Here is a 16,184-nt window from a genome sequence, read left to right as displayed (position 1 = left end):
TAGTATATGTTTATAGTTGAATACTATACTATATTCAATACTATAGTATATACTATATCCAATTATACAAATATAGTTGAATACTGTACTATAAACGTAGCTTCTTTAATATGATTTTAACATTTACTTTAGAAGAAAATAAGTTTTTCTCATTATAGTACAACAAATGTATATCTAAATAGTTTATATTTTCAGTGTGGGAAAACTATGTAGCATTATTAGCAATAGTAGCATTCTAATTACAAATACATTCCAGGAAAAAAAAAATACACCACCAAAAACATGACACTAGTTTAAACTAATCATTCAGCTATGCCATTTCTCTGAAGGAAAACAGTAAACCATCAAGATTTATAAATGATACTTAGAATTATCTCCTCTGCAACAGTTTTTGTGAATCCATACACATATCTAATATCTTAAATGATAATCTTTATGAACCAGGATGGAAAAATTAGAGAATGCTAATGACTTCATATAGTTGAAAAACAATTTATAGCTGGTTCCCAGTTAGTGTAAAGCACTGATATATTTATTAGTACATAACCCGTTTTATAAAAATTATCATACTTTGCAGTGTACTGTCATGGCCTGCATATATGTATACAACAAAACAAATTTGGTTTTTGGGTTATTTCCTCCTTTTAAAATATCTGATACTTGGCCAGTGCCAAAAACCAGAGCCAGATGAGATAGATCAGGAACTTGAATCCCACTTGGCAAATCTTAAATTCTTTTATGTGTAGTAAAAATTATTCCTAATATCTTAGTTACAAAGAGATACTTTCTCTAATTATAGTATGATGCCATATTACTTCTACAGATGCACAATCAGATGTAAATAAGTAGCTCAGAATTGTAACAACAGCAGCACTTCCCCTGGCCTTAAGCATAATGAACTGGAGTAAATATTGGAAAGCTCCTGTGAGTAATTTCCCCATAGTTTGTATAGACAGCTTAGGTAGAGTTTTGAGAAAGAAGCCAGTATTTCCATGTTTAATCTTGATTTGGTAGAGTCTTCTTTGAGTTTTTACTTTATAAGAAAATATTTATTATTAGTTGACATCTAGTTCTTAGGCTTATCCTAACCTTTTTTGGAAAGTGAAGCATTGACATGTACTAGCAGATGATATTCGCTTCCTGAGGAAGGAAGTCAAGGTTATCCAACACACCCTCAGCACCTGTTGTAGAGTACATATGGGAACAATTTTCTTAGTTTCTCAAAATAATAGCCAGCAACAATATCTCTATGTCATAAAAAATTTGTAATGATCACCAGTTATAACTGAACAACTTAAGGACACAAGTCACTCGTGAGACAATTGATCTAATTCTATATACTAGTAGTTTCCTGTGAAGAATAAGATTATTTTGTGATAATTATGTGATAAAGATGTTAGCAAGGAATATATTTCTCTACTTTCTTTAACTTTATCACAGGAATGATTGGTGGAAATACTTCCCGACCTGCAATATCTTCAGGAGAATGGGGATCCCCGGGCTCCGCAGTGAGGGTCACCTGTCCTGCCACAACCAGTGCCATGAATAGGCCAATCCAAGGAGGTATGATTCGTAACCCAACTGCCAGCATTCCTATGAGACCTAGCAGCCAGCCTGGCCAAAGACAGATGCTTCAGTCTCAGGTCATGAATATGGGTAAGCTAGCTTCTGACACTCTCAGTCTTCTGTGACTTCTTAAAGGGAGTGACATTTCTGTCAGTACGTTCAAGACTTGCCCATAGCTGCAATTAGGTACTCTCCCTGTGATAAGTTAGTGTGAATAGCAATTAATAGAAATGAATGTAAGGTTTTCTTTTAACTGTGTTAACAAAGTTTAAATTATTTGTAGAAAAAGTTACCTTAAATAAATATATCAAATGATGATTATATAAATAAATTCATACTCTTTAATGACAGTGCTCTAAGGCCGAAAACAGAAAATATAAGCACTATAGTTGGATTTGGCCAGGTGTTAAATAAATAAATAGGCTAATATATGATAGTCAGACCTAAGATTTCAAACTCCTCCTCCCCAGGCAATTGGGGTTAAGTGACTTGCCCAGGATCACACATCTAGGAAGTGTTAAGTGTCTTGACATCAGATTTGAACTCAGCTCCTCCTGACTTCATGATTGGTGCTCTATCCACTATGCCACCTAGCTGCCGCTTTTTAAATTATTCAGTATCCATCATCCATCATAACATGGTACAAATCCATTTATGTTTGTACATTTTTTATATACTGTATGAGATATTTCAAGATTGTTAAGAGTCCAATAATAAAAAAGAAAGAGAGACTTAAAGATCATTTAACAAAAGAACCCAAAGTTTTGCAGAGCTCATTTTCATTTGCTATAGAATTGGAAGGGACTTTGGAGATTATTTAATTCAATCCTAGGAAGCTAGGGCCATTTGAGTGATTTGTCCTGAAATTACCATACATGTAGTAAAGAGCAGAGATGAAATATGAACCCAACTTCTCTGTCTCAGAACCCATTGCTCTTTCCATTACAACCACAACCTCTCCATAATTTTAAACCTTAGGCAAGGACTTCCAGAAAGTTAACAAATGAATGATCCAAGTCTTTATTTTAGCCATGCTTATCTCCACCTCCTAATAGTAGATTGTAATGGAAAATGAAATGGTTAGGAATGAGCAGGCAGAGGAAGGAGGAAGAAAAGCAGAGAATCCAACAATCCACGGTCTGAATGATCATCTCATATATATATATATTTTTTAACCAGAGAAAATGCCTTATTATCTCATTTTCCTCCAGAGAATTTCTCTTCTTCCCCTCGCACCCCCAATCTTTTCCATTTTTTTCTTGGCCAAAAAGTTTACTTGTATATACGATAATCCTTCCTTTTTTCTGTTTAGGGCCATCTGAATTAGAGATGAATATGGGAGGACCTCAGTATAGTCAACAACAAGCTCCTCCAAATCAGACTGCCCCATGGCCTGAGAGCATCTTGCCTATAGAACAGGCATCTTTTGCCAGTCAGAACAGGTAAGTCTCAACGGAACAGAATTTTAAGATAATAACACTGTCACTTTAAGGATATACTATATATATAAAACATAGTCTTTTCTGTTTGGGGAGCAGTTTCTCCATGAAGAAAAAGGATAGATTTGCAGATACCTAAGTAAAAGTGGCCAGTCAATTTTCTTTGAGTCATTCCATATTTATTCTCTACATATTTGATAAGAGGTTAAGTGAGACATCATCTTCTTCTGCAGAGAACTTTTAGACTAGTTGGTCTTGAGTACAATAACATTGGTGCAAACAGTTTGTTAAAATTGTTCATAGGAGAGAAAAATCATTTTTTCTGGAGTAACCAGAAGATTTGTGGAAGAATTTGAGAAGCACTATGAATATAAATAGAATTCAGCTAGAAGATTCGGTAATTACAGTACATTAAATTACATTCAATTTTTAGTGCTCTGATTTCTTTGATTTCAAATTAAACCAAAAAGAAAGAAAGAAATTGTAAAAGTCTATCTGAATGAATGTTGTAAGGAACAAGTATTCTTACTGACCAAAAATAATTTTTAAAGTTAATATTAATAAGATATGAAATGTGAGTACTGCTTAAATAACTTGTACAACAAAAAGTTCCATGGAATGGTAAACCCTAAATTAAGTACGAGTCTTTGATGTTAGAACACTAATTAAAACATTTTATTTGTTAGCCTTATATAATCCCCTTATTTTTAAAAATCAAGAGAGTAAGAAAAATTTTAAATAAAAAAATCAAGTAAGTGTTGTAAAAATATTATTATACTTTAGTGGGAAACAGTTTTTCTGCTATACTTATTGTTTAGTTTCTGAATATAATACATTGTTCAATTTTGATCTTGATTTCATAATGGGACTGTGAATAAATTGTAGAACATTCAAAGAAAAGTAACTAATCAATAAAGTCAATGATAAGAAAAAAAGTTTAAAGGAATTGTATTTAGTCTAGAAGAAGGATATGGGATTGGTTGAGTTCAGCCAACAGTCTATGATACTTAGCGCTTGACAACTTAATTGTCTTCTAATATGTGACAATTATAAGAAGGATGCATGCTAGGCTTTTTTTAAATTCCTCTCTTACTACAGAAAGATAATTTGTTGGTGTCATTTAATGTATTACCCATTTGAAAAATAATTTCACTTTGTTCTTTTTAAATAAATCCACTGCTAAGTGAACATGCAAACTTCAAAAGCAGCGCGTATATATATATATAGTTCAATCTAACAAATGATCAATTTCATCAGAAGACAGAAAATACAAGATAATTCCAATAGAGTTGGCATAGAAAATGTCATCCATATCCAGAGAGAAAATTATGGAAGGGGAATGTGGATTGAAAAATAGAATTTTTACCTTTTGGTTTATTTATTTGTTTTCTTGTGGTTTTTTCCCTTTTGGTCTGACTTTTCTTGCACAATTTGACAAATATAAAAATACATTTAAAAGCATTGCACAACAAGAAAATTGGATTTACACACATATATTATATCTAGGTTATACTGTAACACATGTAAAAAATGTATGAGATTGTCATCTAGGGGAGGGAGTAGAGGGAGGGAGGGGAAAATCTGGAAAAATGAATACAAGGGATAATGTTATAAAAAAATTATTCATGCATATATACTGTCAGAAAATGTATAATTATAAAATTAATAAAATAAAATAAATAAATGAAAGCATTGCACATATTTAACCTGTATCAGATTGATTACTATCTTGGGGAAGGAAGGGAAAAAATTTAGAACACAAAACCTTACAAAATGAATGTTGAAAATTATTTTTACATGTATTTGGAAAAACAAATACCACTAAGGCGGGGGAGGGGGAAGAAAGGAAATATTAGTTATTGAGGAGAAAAGAACCCTTAAAATTAAGATTTGTATTTTGACCATAACAAATTAAAGTTCTGAACCTGGAATTGTGTTTTAATTATAAAGTCTCCCTGCTTATCTTTATATTTTACCTGTGTTCAGGCTGCTCCTATTCTTACTCATTCCTCTTGGGAATTAGAAATAATATCATAGGAATCTATACAGTGGGAAAAAAAAGTTCGAAATTCTCTATTCTTTGTTGGCATAGAAGTAGATCAAAAGGCATTTATTTCATAGTTGAAGGATGATAGCTAATAAAGATCCTATTTATGCCAACTATCTGTGAAGCCCTAATATTTCCCTCATACATTTAATTTTCTTCAGGCTTATACTTATTCTAAAAAGATATTGCTAAACTATTAGGAAATAGTTTCTTCATTAAATAGTTTGCTGTACTTCTTAAGCACAGTTTTTCTTCCGTGTATCTCTTCAATGCTGCATAGCACATTTTAGCACACAATAATGTAGATTCAGAATGATCATAAAATAAGCCAGTAAAAATTTAAAAAGACCTTAGAAATCATCTATTTCAACTCTCATCACCAATAAGGAGAATTGATCTGGACAAGTTATATGATTTGTTTATTTGTTGCACACCTAGTTGCTAAAATTTAAATTTCTGTTGCTAGCTCACCTTCCATTCTTTTGATACAAACTAAATTTAAAATGTCTTCCAGGATATATTATCTAAGAATTTCCCCCATGTAACATAGTAACTGTTTTTCTTGTGCTTATTTCTTCTAATATTTTACCTAAATATGTGGTCTATGGGTAATCCATAAAAATTATGATATGACAGATCTAGAGCTAAAGAGAGAACTTCAAAAGTCAATTTTTATTGAAAAGTATATTAGACAATGTTACTAATTTTGAATTTAAATCCCCACTTCAGTGCTTTTTTACTTTATTTCAAGGACTTTTTTTACATTAGGCTAAAAGGAAATCAGAGGCATATGATCTGCTTGAAATCTATGTAAAAGTAGATTGTTCTCCTTTTTTTTATCTAATTTATCTAATTATCTAATTTGACTAATTCTTTGAAAACGTTAAAGATGTCACAAATACTTTGTTAGTACTTACTATAGTATAGTAAGAAAATAAAAATATGAGCTTGATATCTAAAACATCAGCTCAAAATTTGACCTCTCTCCCATTTCTATATACATCCTAAATGTTATTTTACTTTGTAAATAAAATTTTGAATAGATATTTACATTCATGTTGGTTCAGGCTTCTGATCTGTTAAATCAGGGTTTTGTTTTTTTCACGACTTGTGTTCTTTAATTATCCCTCTGACCAGCGTTCTTGAGTTTTTGTTAAAATTACCTATTATTCAGTAGCCACCATTTATATAATGCTTTCAGGTTTATCTAATACTTTATAAGCATTATTTCATTTGATCCACAAAACAATAATAGAAATAGGTACTATTATTATTGTAGTTTTACAGATGTGGAAACCAAGGCATAAAGATGTTAAGTGACTTGTTCAAGGTTACATTCAAATGTAACTGTTCTTTCCAAAGTTACTCATGATATCTTAAGTGCAGTGTTTATTCTAACCTGTGCTGGTGCAGGATCAAGCAGTTACTGAAATGTTTCTGTGCACACTACTGTTACTGGACCCCTAAAATTTTCTTTGTAAAATACTGCTGGTTCTGTGTTATTATTTACAGGGTTATTTTTGCTTTCTTTTTTCTGATTCTTATTGGTTTACCTACCAACATTGGATTAATCCAGTCAGGTCATGTGATCTTGACAGCTTGTTAAGAATGACGCATTCTACTTTCAAATTGATGGGAAGGTGATGATTGGCTGGAGCCACTGGGCTCATCTAGAACCAGAAACATGAAATTAACTGAGATAGACTCAAAGCCTGGGAAAAGAAAAACAACATGTACATAATGACTAATAATGTAAAACATTCTGATAAAATTGTACAAGTTTTTGTACCATTCAATTAATAAAATCAAGTATGAATATTTTCATTGGGAATATTAATATATATAGATAGATAGCCAAAAACAAATAAATTCTGGTGTTGAACAGTAGTTAGGTTATGTAAACATTTTCTTTACTACTCAAAGCAGTAGTAAGTCCATGGAACTTTTTAAAGAAAAATTAGAAGCAATATTAATTGCTGAATATAATGGACTTTTTTTGATTCTGATCTTTATTAAACTGTCTTCAGCTTCTGACTTTTACACATTCTCTTTTCTTGTATATTCCCTCTGTCTTTCTGCTTTCTCATACTTCTCCTATTTTTCTGATCACTCTCTTCCACCTTCTTTGCTTCATCTTCAGGTCACAGCACACCCTAGTGGGTTCAGCCACGAGTGATTCCCCAAGGCTCTGTCCTGAGCATTCTCCTCGTCTTAGTCTCTCACCTGATCATCTCATAAGTGTCTTGAAGTTCAGCTATTAACTTTTTGCAGATGATTTCCCAATCATCTGTATATCCAGCCAATGCTGTTTATCCTCCAGGGTTCTCAAACTTCCCATTCTTTCCTTCCAAATCCTCTCTCCTTCTAACTTTCATATTGTCATGGAAGTCATTACCTTAATTCTTCATTCACATATTAATTATTGGCTTTATCTTCATCTATGATTTCTTATCAGATCTTCCATATGTTTTTTCAACATCTCCCTTTCTTTCTGGTACTCACACAGACTACATTCCTTCTCCTTCTCCTCCTAAGAGCAGGATGTTCCCAGAGGGAAGGCCAGCAAGGACCAGGCTAGGTTTCCTCTGCCTGCTCCAAAGAACTTCCCCCATTGCAGGGAATCTCCCACTTCTGCTGCCACCTCCAGGTTCCTTCTCAGGTGAGAAGAAGAACCAAATCTCAGGCTTCATATATGGTTCCTTTCAGTTCCTCCTATATGTAGCACATCATTTGAGAGAGTTGGCATCTTCTACCTGCCCCAAAACAAGGACTTTCTCTCTGGCATCTCTCTCTCTCTCTCTCTCTCTCTCTCTCTCTCTCTCTCTCTCTCTCTCTCTCTCTCTCTCTCTCTCCTCTCTCTCTCTCCTCTCTCTCTCCACTCTCTCCTCTCTCTCTCTCTCTCTCTCTCTCTCCTCTCTCTCTCTCTCTCTCTCTCTCTCTCTCTCTCTCTCTTCTCTCTCTCTCTCTCTCTCTCTCTCTCTCTCTCTCTCTCTCCTCTCTCTCTCTCTCTCTCTCTCTCTCTCTCTCTCTCTCTCTCTCTCTCTCTCTCTCTCTCTCTCTCTCTCTCTCTCTCTTCTCTCTCTCTCTCTCTCTCTCTCTCTCTCTCTCTCTCTCTCTCTCTCTTCTCTCTCTCTCCTCTCTCTCTCTCTCCTCTCTCTCTCTCTCCCCTCTCTCTCTCTCTCTCTCTCTCTCTCTCTCCTCTCTCTCTCTCTTCTTCCCTCCTCTGACACTGCCACTATTTTGGTGTAACCCTCTATCATCTCATACCTGTGTCATTGCAATAGCCTATTAATGTGTTGGTCTACCTCTAGTCTCTCTCCATTCCATTATTCTCTCAGCCACTAAAATAATTTTCCTAAAAAACAGATCTAATTATGAACCCCTTCCTTCTTCCACAGTAAATTCTTCTGGCTTCCTATTGCCTTCAGGATCCAATACATAATGTTCTGTTCAGTATTCAAAGCCCTTCATAACGTAAAACTATTCTATGCTTATCTTTATATATTAATTCTTTCTCTGGATGCAGATAGATAACATCTTTCTTCTTGCCTCTTACTCCCTGACATTTACTATTTGATCTAGTAACACTAGCCTATAGGCTGTTCTGGCAGTACCTAGCACATAGTAGGCACTTAATAAATGTCTTTTGATTGATAAAAACCACCACCCTCATATGGTTGGTTTGTTTGTTTTTGTGTTGTGGGGGTTTTTTTGTTCTGTTTTGTTTTTTGCTGAGGCTCTTGGGGTTAAGTGGCTTGCCCAGGGTCACAAAGTCTCATATAGGTTTTTATCTGCTCTCATATGACTATTTCAGTGGATTTGTAATTAGTCTCTTTGTGTCAAGGTCTCTTCATACTCAACTCCATACTTCTCTCTGCTGCCAAATTGCATAGTTTTGACCAGGTCACTCAGTAACTGCCAATGGTTCCTTGTTATCTATAGGGTATCATATATCAAATCTTCTATCTGTCATTTAAATCCTTCACAATTTGATCAATTGCTAGTTTCCTAATCTTTTTACATTTTACTTCTCTCCATGTTCTCTATAATCCTGCTCCACAGGTTTACTTGACACCTCTTCTCCTGGCTCTCTGCCTTTGTACTATCTAGTCATCATGCCTGGAGTATGCAGCTCAGCTTTTCTGGTTTGCTTTAAAATTTTCTTCCCTTATTTCCATCCTCCCCACCCTACCCTCCCATAAAAAACTTAATCCTACCTTCTACTGAAAGCTTTTCCTTGGCTCAAGTTTCTTCCCATCCAACCAGTTCCAATGCCTTCTTTCTGAGATTACCTTCCATATCTAGCTAGTTAAATGTTCTCTCCCCCATTTGAATGTGAGCTGAAAGACGAGGACATTGTTTCCCAATAGTTAGCAAGTGCTTGGCATATGTTGAGGGACTGTAAGTGCCAAATAAATGACATGTTTAGCTATGTCTTCAGGTAAAGAAGTGGCCCCTGAGGGCAGGTGTGTCTATGAGTGAAATGCACTGAAAGAAATCATGGCACATAGACACATAATTAGGAGGCATGGGACTTCAGTGAGGATAAAGGCATAAACAAAAGCTTAGAAATGTAGACAACATACACAAAGCAGTGAATAAATCTGTTTGGTTGAAGCAGATTATTCCTTCAGCAGATTATCCCAAGGATGACTAACCTTGATTCTGAGATGTTGTGGCTAGGAGAAATGAGAAAGTTTGTAGTAGAAACTGGTTTGGGTTCAGAGAGAATAATTGATTTTAGATTAATTTCAGATATATTTCATATAAAGTGACAACAGAAGAAGACAGATGTCCAAAAAGCAGTTAAAAGTATAATCATTGAAAATTAAGAGAGACAGACATAGAGGTGTATCAAGAGAAAATACAGATGTCTTTTTTTTTTTTTTCAAATAATCCAGTAGAAAAAGAAGGAAATCTCTCTCTCTCTCTCTCTCTCTCTCTCTCTCTCTCTCTCTCTCTCTCTCTCTCTCTCTCTCTCTCTCTCTCACACACACACACACACACACACACACTTTTTTTAACGTGAGAAATTGATATTTGTTGGTTATTTCAGTATTTATTATGTTTGACTTCCTTACTATTAAGTATCAGGCACTACGTCAGTCTCTAGGAATACAAAGACCAAAGAAACCTTGCTTTCAAGATCTTTATGTTCTTGGAAATAGTTTGATTTACTTAGCCTTACATTTAAGTTTTGATGTTTATCATATATATGTTTCACAATGTCTGAATTAGATTCTTAGCTTCATATCTTGATTCTTATATCCTTGATTTTTTATTTATTTATTTATTTATTTTGTTACTTAGAACCTGTTATAAGTATTAGGATTTGTTGTAAAGCGCTGTTGATGCAGCAGTGTGGCAAATTGTTTATGAAAACTCAAGTTATTCATTACTTAAGTCATTAACACTGATTTAGAATCTTTTTTAAAAGCCTTTAAAAAAAAATAAAACCCTTTTCCAGAGAATTTTATTTTCTATGTGATTTTGGTTTTGGAACAATTAATTTTTCATCTTTTAGTTCTTAGTACCAAATATGATTAGTATTTTCAATGGATTATTTTTTCCTTAAAATTTAGCCCAGTAATTCTAAAATAGAACTTCTTATAGCAAACATTTAGTGTCAATAGATGCAAAATATCCTTCTTTTATTCAATAATAACCCTCCGTTTTTCATCTCTATCTAGCTCCAGGCTGAATCATTTAGGTCAAAATAAGCCTTTTAAATCAGATAGTTTCACCTCTCACAGTTCAAAGAAATTTTTGCATTTTATTTCAGTAGCAAAATGTATATTATTAAAAGACATAAGTTAAAAACAAACTCAAGCTGTCTTTCTAATCTACATGTACTGGTGAAACAATTTACTTAGAACAGTTGGTTGCCTTGAAGATAGCTTGATTCACTGGCACTTTTGCTTCTGATAGTCATTACCCACTATGCAATAGATGCTATCCTTCAAGCTGTTCTTGACCAAGGTTGTATTTTACCTTTTGTAGGCAACCATTTGGTACTTCTCCAGATGACTTGCTGTGTCCACATCCTGCTTCAGAATCACCAAGTGATGAAGGAACTCTCCTGGATCAACTTTATTTGGCATTACGGAATTTTGATGGCCTTGAAGAAATTGACCGAGCTTTGGGAATACCTGAACTAGTTAGCCAGGTATGTGCATTGACTTTAATTGCTTGAGAAGGTATCCTGATGTACAGTCTAAATCATTCATTTTACTTGATTCAATTACTTTTCAATTCACCTTTTCAAATCAGTTTTAAGTGGAAAAGATCTCTTGAAATTCATCCTTCTCTTTTTGTTCCTTGGCATAATTGAAGACAAGAAAAGATATTTATTGTAAGCAAGAACTTCAAAAAACAGTTACTTCTTCATTCTTTATCAAAAAGTATTTTATTGAAGTATTTTTTCCATTGCTGTCATTTTCTGGTACCTTCCCCTTTGTCACAAAGAAATATTGTTAAACAAAGCAAACTAATATATGGAAGTATATCAGTATATGTCTCACTCTGTACTTGTAGAGGAACATATTTCCATATAGTCCACAGGAAACAGAATTATTACAGTAATCTGAGTTCTGATGTCTCCTTTACATAATTGTGGTAATTTTGCATATCTTTTATTACACTTTTTTGCACTTCATACAAGTTTTCCCAAGTTTCACTGACTTATTCATTGTCATCATTTATTATAGAACAAAAACATTCTAGTTTTTTACTATTTAAAAAAAGACTACAAGTAAGTGATATGTATAGACTTTTCCTTCTTTCTCTGACCTCTTTGGTGTATATACTTGACCAAAGGATATAGAAGTTTACTCATTATTATAACATAGCTACAAATTTTTTTCAGAAATATTAGAACAGATCATAGTTCTACCAATAGTGTTTTAAAGTGCCTGTCTTCCCATAGCCTTTTCAACATTGACTATATCTGTCATGTTAGCAGGAACATTGAAACAGTCCTTCTGAAGGTAGAAAAGCATAGTGAATACTTATCAACATAGTGAATACTTATCAACCCCAGAAAGTGATAGCACTTTTTGTGTTCCCTGCCCATTTTTGACCTTATATCATTTTTAAGTGTTAGTGGGAGAAAAAATGTTTCTTTAAAGGAAAGCAAACTTTCTATAAATTATACTGTCTTCACAATCAATAGTTTACATTTAGTTATTACCTAGTGTGGTGGTAGGGGCATAGCAGAGTCTGAATAAATTGTAGGGGCATAGCAGAGTCTGAATAAATTGAATAGTCTTTTGAAGGATATAGATTGCAAAGATATTCAAAACCTATCAGGAGTAAAGGTACCATAAAACTAAAGAATGTTTGTTCAGTTGGATACTTTAAAAATTCCCTTCAGGCATCTTAGGATTGTACTATAAGTCTTTGAAACTATAAATCTTTTTTTTTAATTTTTTAATTAATTTTATAATTATAATTTTTGACAGTACATATGCATGGGTAATTTTTTTTACAACATTATCCCTTGTATTCACTTCTTTTCCAAATTTTCCCCTCCCTTCCCTAGATGACAGGCAATCCTATACATGTTAAATGTGTTACAGTATATCCTAGATACAATATATGTGTGTAAAACCAAATTTATTGTTGCATGCTAAGAATTGGATTCCGAAGGTAAAAGTAACCTGGGTAGAAAGACAATAGTGCAAACAGTTTACACTCAATTCCCAGTGTTCCTTCTCTGGGTGTAACTGATTCTGTCCATCATTGATCAACTGGAACTGAATTAGATCTTCTCTATGTTGAAGATATCCACTTCCATCAGAATATTTCTCATACAGTATTGTTGTTGAAGTGTATAATGATCTCCTAGAAACTCTATAAATCTTTAAGAAAGGTATATAAGAATTCAGGGAAAGATTAGGGGATGTCTCTTGAGTAAATCAAAGTACATTTTTCCTGGGGGAATCTCCTTTATCAGAGTAGCAGGAGGGTAAGGAGAGACAGTTATTTCTTTTGGTGTCAAATGTATGGTTCTTCTGGGGAGAGTAAAGTTGTAGTACAGGTCTCAAAAACTCTGACTCATGCTTCAACACATTTGTCTTCTGGAAATGTGTGAACATAACTAGTATGTGCTGAAGTCTCCATAGATGTGGGTTTAAAAGGCTCTCCATTACTTAAATTAATGATATTATGTTGGATCTAGAACTGCCTTTTCCCTCCCTACTCCCCAAGGAAAGAAATGTAGAAAACATTCTATTTTTTTGCATTTATTGAAGCAGCTTGGCATTGTAGAATATATTGCTGAATTTGGAGTTGAAAAGACCTAAGTTTAAATCCTGCTTGTATGTAAACTAGGGCAAGTCACTTAACCTCTCTGACCCCTGTAAAACCAGAATAGCAAGAGCTGTATATAGCGCTATAATATTTTCCTCACAGATTTGTTGTGTAGCTTATTAAATGAGATTGTGTTAGTAAAAGCACTTTTCACAAGTATTATTAAAAATGTCAGTCATCATTATTATTACTATGCCCAGGAATGAGTTATAAAGTCCTTGAAAGTCCTATTTAGTTTATTGTGTAAATAAGATATGTTGAAAACAACAACTATTAGTTTATTATAGAAAAAGCTGGGGGAAAAGACTACCCTTTTTTTTCACCATCACCTTCTCTTCAACCTGTCTTCATGAATCATTTTTATTTCCAGAGATACTAACAATCACCAAAAAAAAAAAAAAATACTCATTGTGTGTAATCCATTTTCTAGAGTTAAAAAGTCCAAGTTCTTCTTCCTGTCATTGGTGTCTGTTAGAGAGGTGATGCACAGTTGTTCAATACTTGTGAAACTTTCAAAAAACATATCTTTTTATATTTTTATCATAACTCCAGCGATCCTCAGAAATAAGGACTTAAGATATAGCAGTTCATATTAAGAACATCAGGTTAGAAAAAAATTATTATAGACTTAAAGTTATGACCTCAAATAAATCAAGAGGGGGGGAAAGCGAAAGCTAAATGTTTCCTATATGACTAATTTGCTTTGCTTTTAGCTAAATTTTTAAATGATTCAGCATATGGAATTGCTGTTTTGATATTCATAATTTTTACTTTAGAATATCTGATTCTCTATTCTGCTAAATGACATGATTATCTCATCAAAACCAATGTCACTTTATCAGGTATTATTTTAATACCCTTTTTCTTACTTATTTGTAGTGTTTCTCATTTGAGTTCATCAAAATCAATGTATTCTTTCTAATTATAAAAAATGTCTCAAGTATATTTTGAATTAAATTACCAAAACATTATCAACAATAACTTCAGAAAATGAGGTTTCCTTTGTCTACTTCATTGGGAGAAATTATATGCTATAGAATTTACTAGATGAAAATGCCTAGTCTTTTCTGTTATTGTTACTATTCTAAGATGGTGGCACTGACAGTGGGAGGTTCATTCCAGTTTCAGGGGAAGAGGTGTGTAAAAAGATGTGGCACAAGACACAGACAGAAAACTGAGACTCTTAGTACCAGGGACCACAGTGCTGTGGAGGTCAATGTGTGCTTCTATGGAATAGTTCCTCAGTACAGCTACTCTGAAAAGGGGTCTAAAGACATAGAGTCCAGAAAGGAGATACCTTCAATATTCTTTCTGAAGTGAATGACAAGTGGCTGGAGGGCGACTGCTCAGGTCACATTGGCATTTTCCCCAAGTATTTTGCTCAGTTGGCGAGTGTGACCAAAGAAGATCTTCCTTTTGAACTGTCCATAACTTATTGCTTTTGAAGCCCTCCCCAAATAAACCAGAATCAGGGAATGTGCAACAACCAGACTTCTTGCCATTACTGGAGTTCCAATTTCCCCAGCTAGAATGTTCCCCAGGAATTTCATCTAGATAAATATTCCCCCAGGAAAAAAACTTCACCTTTTTTTTAAATCTCTGCATTTTAAGTTTCAATAACTCAAAACTGCACTAAGATTGTTGGGACACCCTGTATATGCTACCACAACAATATTAACAACCCAGTATTTGCAACAATGAAAAGTGTGTGTAATGGCACACTAAAAAGATTGGCAAGAGATTCCCAGGATATATTTTGGAATCTTTTTTTTTTTATAAACAATCAGCCAGATTACTAATTTTATGAGAAGGAAAGGGATTTATTGGACCTGTGATTTCACTGGCATAGGGCAGTCTCAGGTAAGGAAACTCCCACTATCCTGGCTTAATTTAATGGTCTTAGAAAGTTGCCTGAGAACATTGAGAATTTAAAGGGGCAGGTAGGTGGCGAAGTGGGTAGAGCACCAGCCCTGAAGTCAGGAGGACCTGAGTTCAAATTTGGCCTCAGACACTAAACACTTCCTAGCTATGTGACCCTTGGGGAAGTCACTTAATCCCAATTGCCTCAGAAAAAAAAAAAAAAAGAAAGAGAGAGAGAGAGAGAGAGAGAGAGAGAGAGAGAGAGAGAGAGAGAGAGAGAGAGAGAGAGAGAGAGAGAGAGAAAAGAAAAGAAAAGAAAAGAAAGAAAATTGAGAATTTGAATTACATGACCAGGTTCACACAACCAGCTTGTCCCACTTCCTTTAGAAGAGCCAGACCCATAACAGAAATATAGTTCTCAAGAGTTCTTTTCTTTTTACTTTTTTTATGCTTCTCTTGAGTTCTATATTTGGAGGTCAAATTTTTTGTTTAGCTCTGGTCTTTTCATCAGAAATTAAATTGAACCATTCAGGAGAACAATCTGGAATTATACTCAAAAAGTTATATAGCTGTGCATAGCCTTTGACTCAGCAATGTTTCCACTGGGCCTTTATCCCAAAGAGATCTTAAAGGAGGGAAAGGGACCCACATGTGCAAAAATGTTTATAGTAGCCCTTTGTGTAGTGTCAAGAAATTGGAAACTAAGTGGATGCCCATCAATTGGAGAATGGCTGAATAAATTATGATATATGAATATTATGGAATATTATTGTTCTGTAAGAAAGGACCAGCAGGATGATTTTAGAGAGGGCTGGAGAGACTTAAAAGAACTGATGCTGAGTGAAATGAGCAGGACCAGGAGATCATTATACACTTCAACAAGACTATAAGATGATCAGTTCTGATGGATGTGGCTGTCATCAATAATGAGAGGATTCAAACCAATTCTACTTGTTCAGTGA

General features: G+C 34.1%; 1 protein-coding gene and 1 long non-coding RNA gene across 2 annotated transcripts in view; one reads left to right on the top strand and one right to left on the bottom strand.

Annotated features, from left to right (window-relative positions):
* Window positions 1-2,997, bottom strand: part of LOC141549369 (uncharacterized) — a 58,936-nt gene extending 55,939 nt beyond the window's left edge. The window contains exons 1-2 of the long non-coding RNA XR_012484343.1: window positions 2,843-2,997; window positions 1,090-1,181 (exon numbers count right to left, since the gene is read on the bottom strand). This is a non-coding gene — a long non-coding RNA (uncharacterized LOC141549369). The remainder of the gene's footprint in view (window positions 1-1,089; window positions 1,182-2,842) is intronic.
* Window positions 1-16,184, top strand: part of NCOA2 (nuclear receptor coactivator 2) — a 285,798-nt gene that overhangs the window by 243,429 nt on the left and 26,185 nt on the right. The window contains 3 exon segments of the mRNA XM_074278854.1: window positions 1,441-1,656; window positions 2,879-3,008; window positions 11,053-11,218. Coding sequence (XP_074134955.1) covers window positions 1,441-1,656; window positions 2,879-3,008; window positions 11,053-11,218 — 512 coding nt within the window.

The sequence above is a fragment of the Sminthopsis crassicaudata genome, chromosome 1, assembly GCF_048593235.1.
Source record: "Sminthopsis crassicaudata isolate SCR6 chromosome 1, ASM4859323v1, whole genome shotgun sequence".
In the NCBI taxonomy this organism is placed as follows: Eukaryota; Metazoa; Chordata; class Mammalia; order Dasyuromorphia; family Dasyuridae; genus Sminthopsis; species Sminthopsis crassicaudata.
This window is presented reverse-complemented; position numbering and strand designations above follow the sequence as displayed.